The sequence below is a fragment of the Pygocentrus nattereri genome, chromosome 13, assembly GCF_015220715.1.
Source record: "Pygocentrus nattereri isolate fPygNat1 chromosome 13, fPygNat1.pri, whole genome shotgun sequence".
Taxonomy (NCBI): Eukaryota; Metazoa; Chordata; class Actinopteri; order Characiformes; family Serrasalmidae; genus Pygocentrus; species Pygocentrus nattereri.
The window spans coordinates 33,587,318-33,602,523 of record NC_051223.1 but is presented as its reverse complement, the minus strand read 5'-3'; the positions used below and the strand labels follow the sequence as shown (position 1 = coordinate 33,602,523).

The 15,206-nt window shown below is 39.4% G+C and overlaps 2 protein-coding genes across 3 annotated transcripts in view; one reads left to right on the top strand and one right to left on the bottom strand.

The window, feature by feature from the left end:
- Positions 1–284: 284 nt before the first annotated feature.
- LOC108429522 (clarin-3) lies at positions 285–6,293 on the bottom strand. Its single transcript, XM_017701334.2, has 3 exons — positions 5,928–6,293; positions 3,892–4,077; positions 285–2,192 (listed from the first exon to the last, which is right to left on the bottom strand). Exons 1-3 carry the CDS (start codon positions 6,157–6,159, stop codon positions 1,924–1,926), a joined length of 687 nt encoding a protein of 228 aa, XP_017556823.1. The 5' UTR covers positions 6,160–6,293; the 3' UTR covers positions 285–1,923.
- A 1,899-nt stretch (positions 6,294–8,192) lies between these two features.
- Positions 8,193–15,206, top strand: part of ptprea (protein tyrosine phosphatase receptor type Ea) — a 120,254-nt gene continuing 113,240 nt past the window's right edge. The window contains exon 1 of one of the 2 annotated variants that reach the window (XM_017701284.2): positions 8,193–8,427. The gene's annotated coding sequence lies outside the window, so the exon portion shown is untranslated. The remainder of the gene's footprint in view (positions 8,428–15,206) is intronic. The other variant, XM_017701275.2, reaches the window with a different exon arrangement.

Sequence of the window (15,206 nt, the reverse complement as noted above, 5' to 3'; positions counted from 1 at the left end):
TAAGTTAAGTTAAGTGATACTTTTCTGATCCCACAACCGGGGAAATTCCACCTCCGCATTTAACCCATCCGTGAAGTGAAACACCACATACACACTAGTGAACACACACACTAGGGGGCAGTGAGCACACTTGCCCGGAGCGGTGGGCAGCCCTATCCACGGCGCCCGGGGAGCAGTTGGGGGTTAGGTGTCTTGCTCAAGGACACCTCAGTCATGGACTGTCGGCCCTGGGGATCGAACCGGCAACCTTCCGGTCACAGGGCCAGATCCCTAACCTCCAGCCCATGACTGCCCCTTAAATTTCACTTCATGCTTGTCACTGACAAACATCTGAGAACAGCACCTTAACCATCTGTCTTTCAGCTGAACTTCACACACATTTTACTTTAAATAAAGTAATAAAAAAAAGTAGCTCTTAGCTATGATAAACTACAAACCACAGCGTAGTTAACCCCTTACCAAGATGTGGGCCTCCTGGTGGGTCTGAGGTTTTATTGCATACTTCTATAACCTAAGAAAGCTCCATTAGTCCCTGTAATTAATGAATAATAAGCCTTAGTATGTAATAAGCCTGGAATATTAAGGGGTTAAAGAAGCAGTTCAGCCAAATATTTCTCTCCTGTGGAAGTGTTATTAATGCGCCAACGTAGCCTTATTTGAATATCAGTAACAGACCCTTTAAATATTATATGCACCAAATGTGGTAGCTATATCTTAGTCATAACATATGGCTCTTCTTTTTGCAGAGCCTGAAAGAAAGACTTCTTCTTTCTCAGTCATACTTGACGTCACATGATCAATTATGTTGACCAAATGTTGAAAGCAATACAACTTTGTAATTGAATTTATAATTTACTGTTCAGTAGAAAACATGTTAACAATTATTTTAGGACTTTACAAACGTGATCGCACTTGTGACCGGTGGGATTAAATGAGGTAACTCCTGTTTATTTCTATATATGTATGTTTGTGTGTATGTCTACACTGCCCCCACATGCTGCATAGTGTAGACTAACCAGGGTGCAGTAGAAAGCAGTCTTAAAAACAAAAGACACTTCTGCCACCTAGTGACAGAAAAAAATGCAGTTCAAACTATTCAAACCTCAATCATTTCAAAACTCAGTTCGGCCTGGAAGTTTTATGGTGGAAACTATTTTCTACATGTTTGGAGTAGATCATTTCTGAGCTGACAAACAACTGGTAGGTTAATAAATATGAGATCACACATTATACATCAACGTATTATCTCTTCTACTACTGATCAGTTTACAACACCCAAGTGCACTATAATTATGCTTGTATTTACATGAGAAATGTGTATTAATAAGTATGAGGAGGGATGAATATGTACACTTATATGAGCACAGAAAAAGTTCTACACAGATACCCAATATATAAAGTGATTGCCTTGTAAAACTGTATGGCATAATACACTTTTACATTATGTGCTCTAAAGTATAATATTGTTATATTTGCAGCCAAAAAAAAACAAACAAAAACAAAACTACTAGTAGTACATCTTAAGAGTATTTTTGCTCAAGGCTTGTGATATGTTGACATTGTGAACTTGATGCAGCTTCTTAGCACACTGGATAGCATTTGTTACAGCCAATGATCAGGCCTCAGAACAACATCTAATTACATGTAAAACAAAAGACTCGTCAGGTCATACATGATGTACTTTAAAATACTCTGACTGTATCTTTACTGCAAGAAGAAAGCTATACTAAAAAGCATTCTGTGCCATTTTTCACCCTACATATGAAGTGCTGTAAAGTATAAAGTCCATGTAATAAGTGTGTGCAAGGTGCAGGTGTTCTCCAGATGTCTCCACTAATTATCAACACACACTAGAGCTCTCTAGCATATGTGTATCTCACCCATCACAGCTACCTCAGTCTTTTTGGATGTGAGCCTTAGCTGTTAAAACATCATAATATCTTTTGGAGCGTCCTCTGTGGGCTTTTCCTTCTCTTTGCGCTGTGTGTAGGCCGCATGCTGGTACAGATAGACCAGCAGGATGGCCAGCAGGTTGACACCGATGTAGGGCAGCAGAAGGTAAAAGCCGAGCAGGAGGTGTGTGTCTTCATCCTGCAGGGTTGCGTCTGAGCTCAGTGTAGCCATCCTTTGTCCGATCTTTACCACGAACACGTTAATCAAGTACAGCACCAGAGCCAGGAATGCAAACGAGGCTACAATAAAAAAGAAAGAATATAAAAAGAAGCAAAACACTGTACTAAAACAGGGTGTGGCAATGAAGAGGAAAACCAGTAATAGAGACACTGGCATTGGTTCATTAACAAACTGCATCCTGAAGAATGCATGATTTGCAGGGAACTGGGAACTAAATTCAGCCCTGGACTTTGGCCCTGGTCCAGACCAGCTCACTGCAACCACAGTGACCTACCCAAAACTACCAATCATTTCTCTCTTTCTCTCTCTCTCAGCGCATAGTGGCCCATTGTCAAGCTATTATCAATTTCATCTATAATACTAATAAAAAGATTAAAATAGAAAATAACACAAATCTTATGTGCACATGGCAGTCCAGTACAAAAGTGAATGTACTTGTGTTACATGCACATACATGTGTCTGTGTGTGTGTGTGTGTGTGTGTGTGTATATATATATACATATATATATATATATATATATATATATATATATATATATATATATATATATATATATATATATATATATATGTGTGTGTGTGTGTGTCGCTGCTGATGGGATTTGCACACTAAAATAGGGTCAGTAGGGGGAGCAATGCATTCAAACTCCACCTCGGAGCACAGCCATTGGTTCACAAGCTGTTGAATGCTGTTGTTTTATTGGCTTTTGACCAAAATTTCTACTTGAATTAGGTTGTACTTCATGTTTTATATGTAAATGAGATGCAGATTCATAATTTAGGCTCAATTCTTCGCTTGTTTGCATGTCATATGAAAATTTCATGAATCAGATGCAGATGTGTTTTTACACTGCTTTGATGTGTAAGGGCTGTTGTGTATTTGTTCTTACTTCTATATTTAATATGAGATTTAAGGATGTTACAACAGATATTATAGATATTCACACTTAGCTCCTCCATGGCTCTTTGTCATTCTTTATTTTTTATTCTATTTATGTTTTATTGAAATTTTCCTCCAGCTACATTAATTTATGTTTCACATTGGATAAGTTTTATAGTGATTCTTTCAGTAAATGGCCCTGGCGTAGGCCTCAGTGATGTATCTATGACTACCAAAAAGCCTAGATTGATGTTTTTTGTCATGAAATTGGTCCCATCCATCGTAATATAAGTATATTAAATGAAAATGAAATTGTTAGGCTTTCTGACAAGGCCTAGAAGGCCCTGGGGGTTTCCTCTGATTATTACCATTACATTACACTACCAGTTCATACACATTTTATTTTATGGTTTATGGATATTTTTTACTGCCTGAACATTATGCACACCTATGCCAATATTATCAATATTAATATCAATATTATCCAAATGAATACCTGTGTTCACAACTATTTTTATGTTAGGCATGTTCTATGGACATTACTACTATAAATAGAAATGCATATTACCTGAACATCATACTACTTATCACACAACATAAATGAATTTGAGCAGAGAATAATGAATAGATTCAGTATTCGGGATAAATACATCACAGCAGGCTATAGATCAACTAAGTGGTACTTCTCAGCGATGATTATTATCTCACCATCTGACATGAAAGTATTTTTTACACTGTTGTGTAAAGTGTTTGTGAGATTTACATACGTTGCTTTCCACTACATGTCATTGCACATCTGCATATTGTGTAAAAATGGTGAAAGGCATTAAAATACTGATAAATGTTTCCTCTTTTGTGGTTATGAGCGATCTCTCACCGCTTATTCCACTGCAGACAAACAGTCCAATTGGGCCCATGTAGGTTTCATATGGGTTACTGATAGAGTTGTAGAGAGTGATCAGGATGCTGCCCGCAGAGCCCACCAGAGCTAACACTAAGAGACCAACAACCAGGCCTTGTAGGGCAATTGCAGCGCCACCTATCTTCTCCAACCTTACAAAAACTGAAAGACAAAGAGAAAATATTTACTAATCATTTTTAGAATCACTATATTAATCATTCATAATTATTATTAAAATATGTCCTAAAATCCTTCAAATGTTTAAAGTTGAATTATTCAAATAAATAAAGAATAACTGAAGAATTCAGTACAATCACAGTTCATTGTTTACCTTTCTCTTTCAAATCAAACAGACAAGAAAGCAAGTGAATGATGTTTCGCCCTGATTAACTGCGAAAAAAAACTCATGTTATTAAAAACAATTGAACAATATGTTATTACATGAATACAAAATGACATTTATGTATCGAGATTGTGAGAAGAGGGAAAAAGGCTCTTTGTGAAGAGTCGAGATCTGAAAATCACCTCAGTATGTCTCTGATTACTTGTTTCAGATGAGATTATTCAGATTTTTAAAACATATTTATTGCTCTATCATAATGGAAAAATAATTGAAATCATGCCAAATCATTATTTGCTTCATATCTCACTCAGCGCTGTTTATATAATAAGAACTTCAGTCACCATTATTTGCTTATGACGCATTTTTTTCCCAGACATTTTCCCTCTCAGGTTCTAGTTATTTCATTTGCTCCTTTGTCTTTAAACTAGACACATTGTTAAAATACTGTCAGAATGTCTGCTGGACCTGTACAAGACCTGGATCTTCTCCTGGAAATCATGATCGTAATGAAGATTTGCAGAGAACAGCAGCGCTGCTGTACCGTTTGGATTTTTCTACCATGCTGTTCCAGAGAATATGAGTAATTCAAGGTTTTAGCCCAGATAGAAAAACATATTAATGTCTTTCTTTTATTTAAATACTCAAAATATTTTTTATGTATTTATTTCTTTTTTACAGAGCACAGAAGTAATATATAATAAATTACAAATATATGCAGATGATTCTGCAATATTGTTTTATCATGATGCAAAAAGTACTGTGGAAAGATAGTAGGGGCATGTCTGAGAACAGGTTGTTGCTTCATTTTAGGGAAATTGATATGTTTCATAGTTTCTGGACAGGAAGACAATGGTTACCTTGGTAGGAGCTGTGATTCAGCCTTACCTGTTGCTCATGGTATAATGAATCATGGTTTTTAAATGATTGGATTTAATATTTCCAGGGATTTTGTATGTCATGCCATACTTGACATATCTTGACTGTTAGTTGTTTTTTGTGTCACAGCTTAATGCCTTTTAACCTCTCATTCTACAGGGTATATTTTGGTTTGTCCGTCTGACTGTACATGACCCAATCTTAAGGCTAATTATTCAGTAACTGTGTGAAATAAATGCAAATTTTTATTTTTTTCCATTTATTTATTTATTTTTATAAAAGCTCCCCTCAAATTAACAGAACATGTGTTTTATGATCACACATACTGCTGTATGCTTACGATGTACTCCTGAAAGCCAAAAATCTCAGATGCTGTTTGTATTATTTTGTAAAAATAATTTTTACAGAGCAGATCACTGAAGAGATGCCATCTGTTTATAATTTAGCCCAGATTTGTGGAAAAATGTGTCGACTTTCAGCAGAAAAAAAATTGTGAGTTCAGCTTCTTTTATTAAAAGCGTTTAAAATGTCATCACCATCTACTTGACTGGAAGATGGTTACAGCTCTCATATGACGCCCACCTTCTGCATGTAGCATGAAGAATATGACCAAGTGCGTTTTGGAATCACCGGTGGCTTCAAGGAGTTTAAGAGGCTACGGTGTGAATAACACTATTTGTTTCAAATACATGAAGTGGCTTAATAAAATCACTCAATCATTCAATTATAATAATAATAAAAAATATTATTAGTATTGTTTAATAGAAGCCTTTTAGAAAGACTTGAAACGTACCTTTGACAGCTTCTTCAGAACTAAACCAGGGACATGATACCTTCTCCTCACTGCCATTGAACAGGCCCATCTGGATGGTAGAAGAGCCGTTGAAGTTGGAGCTGCCCAAAGGAGCGCAGGACATGGTGGTGTGGGCCCAGTCGGTCGACAACCCATAGCCTAGAATAGCCACACCGCCAGTGCTGAAGAACGCACTGCACAGAAAGTATATTATCTTCTCAGTGGAAGGCATGGCTGTGCCGAGTTTCAAGATACACGACTGTGTTCCCCTTGTGTTAGTCCAGACGTGCTCAGGACTCTTCTTCCACTGGCTGAAAAGGAAAAGACAGTGCTAATCCCAGCACTCACGAGAGTGAATTACTGTACTGGGTGGAGAAGAGTGGGAGAACAGCAGTGATAAAGAATGGTTTATGGATGCTGCCCCACTCTGCTTGTCTGAGATCAGTTTAGTAGCTCTCTCATAATGAATATGAGCAGGACTCTGGCAGTAACAACTAATTCCAGATCAGCACTTATGGAAAATCCCCCACTCCAACCCTAATGTGTAATAAAAATCATTAGACCTTTGGTCTGAGAGTAACTGCAGTTGTCATGGCATTTATAGTGCAATTCAAAAACACCATAAAGCAGACTGACGTGGAGTTGATATCAAAAAGAAGCCTCTCTGCTTTAACACATGACCGGCCGATATAGATGAATGTTTTACATTCTTTGTGACAGTTTAATGGATGTTGCTGTGATCATTTTTCTAACTGGACATAAAGAAAACACAATTCCTCTATCCTATGGTTTCTTCATTGATTTAGTTGGGCTTATTATTCATCATCCCAGTTCTTTAAAGATGGCACAAATCACATTCACTAAATATTAAAAATACATAACATCCTTTAGTTGTGTTCTAACCAGAGGAGCTATTTTTAGAGAGAGTTGACCAGAACTGCGTCTGCTGGTCCAAAGGTCCTGTGCAGCGCATGTCATTATGTCATAAATCCCCATGGAGATACATCACATGTAGGAGCAGGTGTGTGATGAGGCATGCGTTTGTGACCTCTGACCAGAGATTATCAGATGAATGATTATGTGTGGTGTTGGGTACGATCTCTCGAATTAAATTGACTCTAAAAGCAGATTAGGGGACGAAAATTGAAATGAAGTGATCTGCGCTCATATGGACAGCAGGTGGCGCTTCTTCACGCTTTGAAATACTGAGCTTCACAGCAAGTGAATGTAAACGAGTACAGGCCTCTGTAGATGTTCTGCAAAGGAGGTTTTCACGAATCTGATGTCTTTAACACGACCACGACGACGACGACGACGATGATGATGATAAAAGGCCAGGTTTGGTCAGAACACTTAGGCTAAATCTCAACTGGCTCCCTACTCATTGCATAGGTCATTAAACTGTCTTCTACACCGAAATGCACTACACGTTAGAGCAAGTCATGCACTGGAGGCATTTGAGATTCAGCCAGATTTCACTTGGACTCTGTTCTATTCTACCCAACTTGTTATACCCATGTTATGTATAGACCATTTAGTCTAGAGCTTTCCATCCTTCATCATGTCTAACTACAATAGAGTGGGTTTTTGCTCCACGAAGGTGGAGCCAATCTAGCTTAACGCAGTTGTGTGCAAAAGTTTGGGCACCCCTGGTCAAGTTTGTTGATGTTCTAAGTGAAACTAACTCAGCACATCCTGTACAGGGAACACGTTCCTGCACATTTTAATGCTCAGTTACGATTTATTTGCTGAATATAATGAAGGGTACTGGAAAAAAAAAACCCAACAACATAAAATATGATCTCTGCGAAGTTCTGGCAAGTTTTATACACTGTGTTAAAACAAAGGAAATGATGATGATGAATGATAAAATGTACCAGAAACGGTCACATTTGCACGTGTTCCCTCTAGAGGATGTACCTTATTTCCATCAGTGAAATCATGCCATTAACAAGTGTGCTGCATCACTTTTTTCTACAGCATGTCATTTCGCTGTTATTTGACTCGTTTGTTTGAAATAATGTCTGAAGTCGTGTATAAATGAAGCTTAAGCTGTATCACCAAGTTCTCTGCAGCTCTGAAAGTGCGGTAGACCAAAGAGCTGCTGGTCTGTTGCTGCTGTAGTGTCACCACAGTCTCCCAGTGCATGCTATTCCCTGTTGGGTCGCCAGGCGGCTCCATGTCCCCACGGAGGAAAGCCCCTGGGAAAAGAGGGAATCGCTGACAGAGGAGTAATCTGCGGACACCTCCCTCCCTCCTCGCTGAAAAAGCGAGAAAACCCGCCTTTCTGTGCGCAGCAGCAGCGGTTCAGCTGAGCTCAGTCCCGCCCAGACTCTCTGCCCGCAGCTCCGCCTGCCCTACACGGCCCGCACGGGACTCAGCCTCGGTGAGGTGCTGGATCTGGATGCTGCTACAGCTGTTCGCTGAGCGACCGTGAGGGGCTTCTGCTGGCAGAGAGGAATGCGCTAGGTGGGCTTTCACCAGGAGTGCCAGTACACAGGTGGGTGTAGAGTCAATAATACTGGCTGCTGTACAGGACGGCACGGCGTGAGCGCTGTACGGCGTTACTGCTCACACTGCAGGCTGAGGACATGTGCCTTAAATCCGCTGGATATGGATGCGCGTTTGAGGGGAGGAGTGCCTGTTTATTTCTAACAGCCGGTCTGGGGGGTTTGGATGTGGGTTAGTGGAGCAAGCATTAAAGCAGTGAACGAGACGTGCGGGCTACACGGGCTGTTCTGCTCTTGTTTTGTGTTGGTCTTTCCTTAACTGTCCCTTGAGGCGCATGCTTCTGAGGGAAAACGCGGAGGATGGGAATGGCATGCAGCGCTGGAGAGCGGAGGTGGCTTTGGGAGCAGTCTTAAGGTTTGGGAGCGCTCTCTAGTTAAGGCATGCTGCGAGGGAGTCTGAAAGTATGCAGAGCACTCAGCTCTGTGACAGAGGCAGCAGTGCACTTGGCAGTTTTGGTTACTGAATTTGTAGTGGGATAAGTTTAGCATCTGTGCTTTCATGTTTCATACTCAGTTAAAAACAAACACATCTGGTATCAGCATCTGCTAAGATTAGATTGTTGTATTGATGCCAGTCTTGTTCACCACCTCCTCTTCTCTAAGAGTTTGGTGACTTAGGCTGCAAAGTATTGCCTTGCTAGTGCTCTGTCAGGAGCTTTAATTCACTTTTGCTTTCCTTTGTTTTAAATGTTGCTCTACTTTCCAGGCAGCATGAACGCAATAATCATTCTGCCGTCATAGCATCAGCTTTATAGGGTCACTCCAACATCTTTCAGCCTCATCTCTATCTGCCACATTTGTGTTGCATATGACTGTGGCCAGTGAGTTTGACACGTTTCTTTGTAAATGGAATCCTTCGGAGCTCTGCTGGTGACATTTTGCATACATAAAAATAAACCACTTAGCAAGACGTGGGAATGAGATAATTAAATTGTGGCCATGACTTAGTAAGGTGTGGGAACGAAATAATTAAGTTATATCTATGACTTAGTAGGGTGTGGGACCGAGATAATTTATTTGTGTCCATGATTTAGTAAGGTGTGGGAGTGAGAATTAAGTTGTGGCCATGACTGAGTAAGGCATGGGAATGAGGTCCTAAATAAAAAAGCATGATCTTGTTCCCATGCCTTACTAAGTTGTGGCCATGACTTCATTGTCTCATTCCCATGCCTTATTAAGTCATGGCCACACATTAGGATCTCATTCCCACGCCTTACTAAGCTGTAGCCATGACTTTATTATCTCGTTTCCATGTCTTTCTAAGTTGTGGCCACGCATTATTTTTATTTATACAGAATGTCACCAGCAGGGCTCCATAGAATCCATTGAAAATCCATCAGTAACAGTCACTTCAGAACACTTTGGCTTCTGTTATGAGTTTGTTTCAAGTCAATGTGTTTTCTGTTCTTGTGCTAAGTACAAGAGACCAGATTAAACTTGTCGCCTATTGTAATTCGACTATATAATCCAGATTAAATAGATAAATAATAAATTTGGCGATATGACATACATACATATTTATCATGATGACATGTCATAATACAGTATAATATGCTTTTATGGGCATATTGTAATTACCTGTAGAACACTGACCAACAGAATGTTTAGTATAAAGAGAGCAAAATTGGTCCCATTTAACTGGATTTTGTGCAACACATTATGCCAAATATTGAATAAAAATGATTGAGTTCACAGTTCTTGATAGAATTTTTTATATGCAGCACTACTCATTCTTTTTTCTCTGTTCCAACTGATCAGATATCTGAAAAAATAAATTCTGTGACATCGTGTATTGTGAAAATCTCTTAATTATAGCCCACCTCTACTCTGAAGTGCTCATTTGTGAAATGTATTTTTTTTACCTAATTAGGATTTGCCCAAATCAGACATTAGAAACATCTTAGAATATTTTAGAACTTGTGTAGAGTACACTACAACAGATTGAATGTTGGGCACAGTTCAGCACACAGTTAACTATGAGCATCAATGACAAAGTTATGAGATGCCCATAGGGTGAAAGCTCAACTGTAGGCCTGCCTACTCTGGTCTCACACTGAGGGTTTTCCCACTGTTGTACAAAATACCTCTTTAGAATTACATTACATTGGCATTTTCCCGGTTACTCACTGACATGAATGATGGTGTATGTCTTGTTTTCTGAACTTCCTGGCAGTTTCTTTTCACATACCTGCATTGCTAAGCTGCTCCTTCTAGATGACCCACTGGTACACCTAACATTTTCCTTTATATCCTGCGGTGAAGCAATGAAGTGAAATACAGTATAGGGCTGTTACACAGCAATTTCAGCACAAAAACTGTATGCAGATAAAAAGCTCTGTGTGAAGTCCCTAGGAATTGTTCCTCCAGACAGTCGATATAACATCAAATGTGTTCGTACTGAATTTGATTGAATCATGTGACTCCAGCGCCATATTAACTGGGGGATCCAGGGACCCCTGCTGCGCCGCGCGTTCTCCGAGGTTCTGCTGCATTTAACATTCTCTTTGAAGCTTGCCTGCTTGTGGGTGGGGAGGAGAACCATCTAATTGGTTTAAAGGCAGTTTAAGAGGTGAATCTGTTTCTTGCACAGATTTTGTTAGATCTCCCTGGGCTGGAACAAAGGATTTGTGCTTTATGTCTACAAAGGCAAAACAGACGCACACGAAAAACGAAGTTACACCATGTACAGTCTGTCTGAACTAGACCTAACATTGCCCTACATGTGTTTAGTTTCATTCTGAAAAGCCTTCCTGCTGCGGTCCTCTCTCTACAAGTCACACTGTTAATGTATTGTCCAGATCCTTGTCCTGTGGTTAAGAAAAATGGACAGAAGCTGCTCAACTTGTCCAGTGGCTGATCAATATCCTGGCATCTAAATCAATCGGGCTGATCAGTGCTCATATAAACCTATAATTACCTTCTCCACGTGTCTCTCCATCTAAATATCTCCTTTTGAGAGTTATTGAACTCACTTTAGGTGTGGATTAATCAAACGGAGTTATAGGATCAAGCTTCTTTATCAGGCCTTAAAATGGGTTATTCGAAGGTTCTTTAGTAAAGGCAACGGTGCATACTGTAAATAACCATGACAATTCAAAGAACCAATTGCTTGTTGTTAGATGTCATAGAACCTTTTTTGGTGCTGACCCGTTGTATTCCAACAATGTACCAAGAACCCATCCAGAAACAACATGATTGCAGCACTCTGGGAATGTCGTTCAGGAGATCAAACATGTTTGTGTTTGTGTTTTTGTGAGTGTAACAGTGTCTTTAACTTTGTTTTTCTTTGCTGGTTCTGTGGGTTATTTCAGTATGCTGAAATGCAGGAAAGCACAGTGTAAAAAGCTCTGGAGACACAGTGGCCAGCTGGTCACTTCCTGCCTCTGAGCAGGAAGCCAGGACTAACCCCCCCCAACCCCCCCTCTGTGCTCCACACACTTTACACACTCACTCACTCTGTCTAGGTCACACACACAAACACAGCATTTCTTGACTTCCTCTTTTTATGCCTGTCTATGTGGTTGACACAGGACTAACACCCCCAACCATCTCTCACGCATAGTTCATCGATACACGTTGAGAAATTCTGTCAAAAACGTGGCTTCTAACTTTTAGAAAAATCCACGTTTGTAAGCAGAGCTGTTTTCAAATGTTGATGCACAAAAAAGGTACTAAACTGTAATTGGGGTACGACTTCAGCACAGTCTTAAAAAGAGGTTTCTTCAACCAAACAATGTAAATGTTCCCTCAGAGGCACAACTGTCGCTTTAATTGGTCCAGTTTCCCAGTGGAAAAGTACATATTTGTGTGTTTTCCTAACCTGATGTTTTAAAACAGACCAATTAAATAAAAAGCCTGGAGATGAGATGGTGTGTGTGGAGTCAATATAACTTAGAAAATTGGGGATCCGTGAAAAAACGATTGTTAGATGCATCGCGATGCGGACGTGAACGATTCTGAATCGGTTCACAAATGTCAAAAAACGATTTCCTAAATTTTAATTTATAACGTAATGTTGATGGAACGCAAAGGGTGGAACTTGGACGTGGGTAAGTGCAGCGCCCGGACAGTCTGTGGCGGCATATAACAAAAACACTAGCACAACCCAGATGTTAAGAGGAGCAATTTTGTCTTTTCAGCCAAATCAAACCACCTTGGGAGACATTTAATGCCCGGTATGTCTCAGTGTATGCTAATGTCCTAGTATAGGCTAAAAATATAAACGAAAACACAGACTTTGCTCTGCTTTAAGCTTTAGCTCAGCTATAGCTGCTTTCCTCCCATCCACGACCGAAACTTTTCCTCAGAAGTAGAGCAGCTTACTGTAAAATGTCTCTCATCATTCGGCTGATTTACAAGGCAGAAGTTGCTTCTTATTCTCTAGCTTCTTGTTCGAATTTTTCCGTTCCATCTTAAATTCTGACTGAGGCGCTGAATGTAAATGCGGCACCATTTCAGGTGGAACGGGAAAGTTCGATAGAGAAGCGACTTCTGCTTCACAACTTTTTAGTATTTGACAGCCTCTCAGCGCAGATTTAACGTTCCAGGAAACCAACTAAAGTGCTTATAAACACGCATAAGTCTCCAAATGTTCCTCTGAGCTAAATCTCTCTCTGCCTTTTCGTAGCTACTAGCCAGGAGAGACTGTTGCTAAGTGACCTGCAGTCTCATTGAGAAACGGGGCTTATGCGCTGTGTTGCGCGCGTCCTGTCAGATATTTTACTGATACAGTGACCCCTGACTCTCTACAACACGACCAAATCCAGAGTTATAAAATCACTAAAGAAAATGGGCAGGACAGCTGTAACATGTGCTGTGTGAACATCCACTACCACTGGGTCTTATTTCACCATAACAGCGCATTTTATAGTTATTAGTGGCAGCAGCGTCTCATGTGCTCCAAACAAAAGCAGTGAATGAGAGTCTTCCAGTTCACTTACCCAATTCACTTATCACATCCTTGTTTTATTAATAAAAGATATTGGAAGTAAATTCATTGTAGATCATTACAGTTACTTTGCTTTAAAAGTACCAAGTCATCACAAAGTGAGAAAAAAGAGATCCTGTGTAGAAAAATAGATGCATCGATAATCGTTTTATAATCGCATTGCCACCCTCTGAATCATAATGGACTCGTGAGGTGCCAAGAGATTCCCACCCCTATTAGAAAATATCATTTCAATGGATTATGTTATAGTTATAAATATATTAATTTGTATTTAATATAGAACCATTGAAGAGCCATCTTTTTAAGAGTGTACATGTCTTCATTCCAGACTTCTATTTCATTTTTCTATTTTAAAACATAGGGTTATATATATATATATATATATATATATATATATATATATATATGTTAAAAAACAATTATATACTGAAAATGATGTACATTTAAAGCCTATTTAAGGTACGCAATTGAACGCTAAGACTATCGCTGTATCCCTGTTGAGGATACTTTTACATTGTTTGTTACTTGATGATAAAAAAGACACATTTTTTCTGTGCAGTATATCATGGATAAGCCTGAATATATAGTTCAACAATGGCTGTATATCTATGAATTTACTTTAACACACTTACTTTAATAGGAAGTTTATTCATTAGTTTATTGTGTGCTGTTGTGTGTGAAGGCAGTATCTTATACTAACTGTTGTTAAGGCATGTATGATTGATAGCTGTACACTTAAGTTAGTTTCACCTTCACAGATGTTGTTCAATTGTCAGTTTTAGTGAGTTATTAGTTTGTAGCTGCTGTGATCAGTGTTTAGCTGGTTGCAAATTGGTTATGAGTTTGTAGAGTTGCTTTGTGTTACAGTGCTGTTTAATGCTGATCTATTGATGCTACTGTGCCGTATGTGATCTGTGGACTGCTAAGGGTTAAGGTTAGTTGCTGCTGTTAGCTTGGGCAGAGCTGTCTGACAGAAAGGGCGTGGTTCCATCTGGTATAGGCCATGTGCTTGCCACTGGGGCGATTGTTACTCAGCCATGCAAACACGACCTCACTGTTTTACCTGCCTCCTCCTCTCTGTCCCTCAGCACACTGCTGTGAGACTTGAACTCTGCCACAAGGCTTTAATTCTGCCTCAAATGCTTCCAGATAGCGCACAGCTAAACTCAACAATTGAGAAAATACTGTAAATATTGAGCAAAGCAATGTAGAAGTGTTGGTTAGAGGGAGAGTCAGTAGGTCAACGATGCAAGGATGCTTCTTTATGCTGCTTTGTGAAATGATGTATCTTCTTAGAAAAACACTATGATTCTAGTTACTCATTGGTATAATGAAGATAAACGAGTTCCTTAAATCATGTGGATTTCAATCAATCAATCAATCAATTTGACCTGCTTTGCTAAGCTATTCCTTCCTGATGACCACTGGTACACTTGATTTTTGTTTTATATCTTGCAGTGGAACCAGAATAATGAAACTTCAATGAAGTTTTGTTGCACAGAGATTACAGCGTACAGTATATGCAGATAAATTGCTCTGTCTGAAAGAAGACATGGTTTGAATTAGAGGTGACAGTAGAAAGCCCAATGATGTCATTTCGAGTGGCTGCCCAGAAACAGTATGGAGGCTGTTTGTCTAGAAAACATAGAGAAAAATGTATACACAAGATAACATGGCCAAGTTTGTGGGCTTAGACACAATATCAGCATGTGGTTGTTCAGCAAAAATGGGAGTGCAGTCCTGTTCCCATGTAGCTTTCAGGAAAACATCAGTGGCCATGTTTATCAAAGAGTAAATGTGCTGACCTGGGATCAGCTTTTG

Excerpts from the sequence above, each read along its gene's own strand:
- LOC108429522 (XM_017701334.2), bottom strand. The coding sequence starts at position 6,159 with ATGCCTTCCACTGAGAAGATAATATACTTTCTGTGCAGTGCGTTCTTC. Across the intron at positions 4,078-5,927 it reads TTCTGAAGAAGCTGTCAAAG|TTTTTGTAAGGTTGGAGAAG; the intron begins GTACGTTTCAAG and ends TTTGTCTTTCAG. Across the intron at positions 2,193-3,891 it reads TGTCTGCAGTGGAATAAGCG|CCTCGTTTGCATTCCTGGCT; the intron begins GTGAGAGATCGC and ends TTTTTATTGTAG.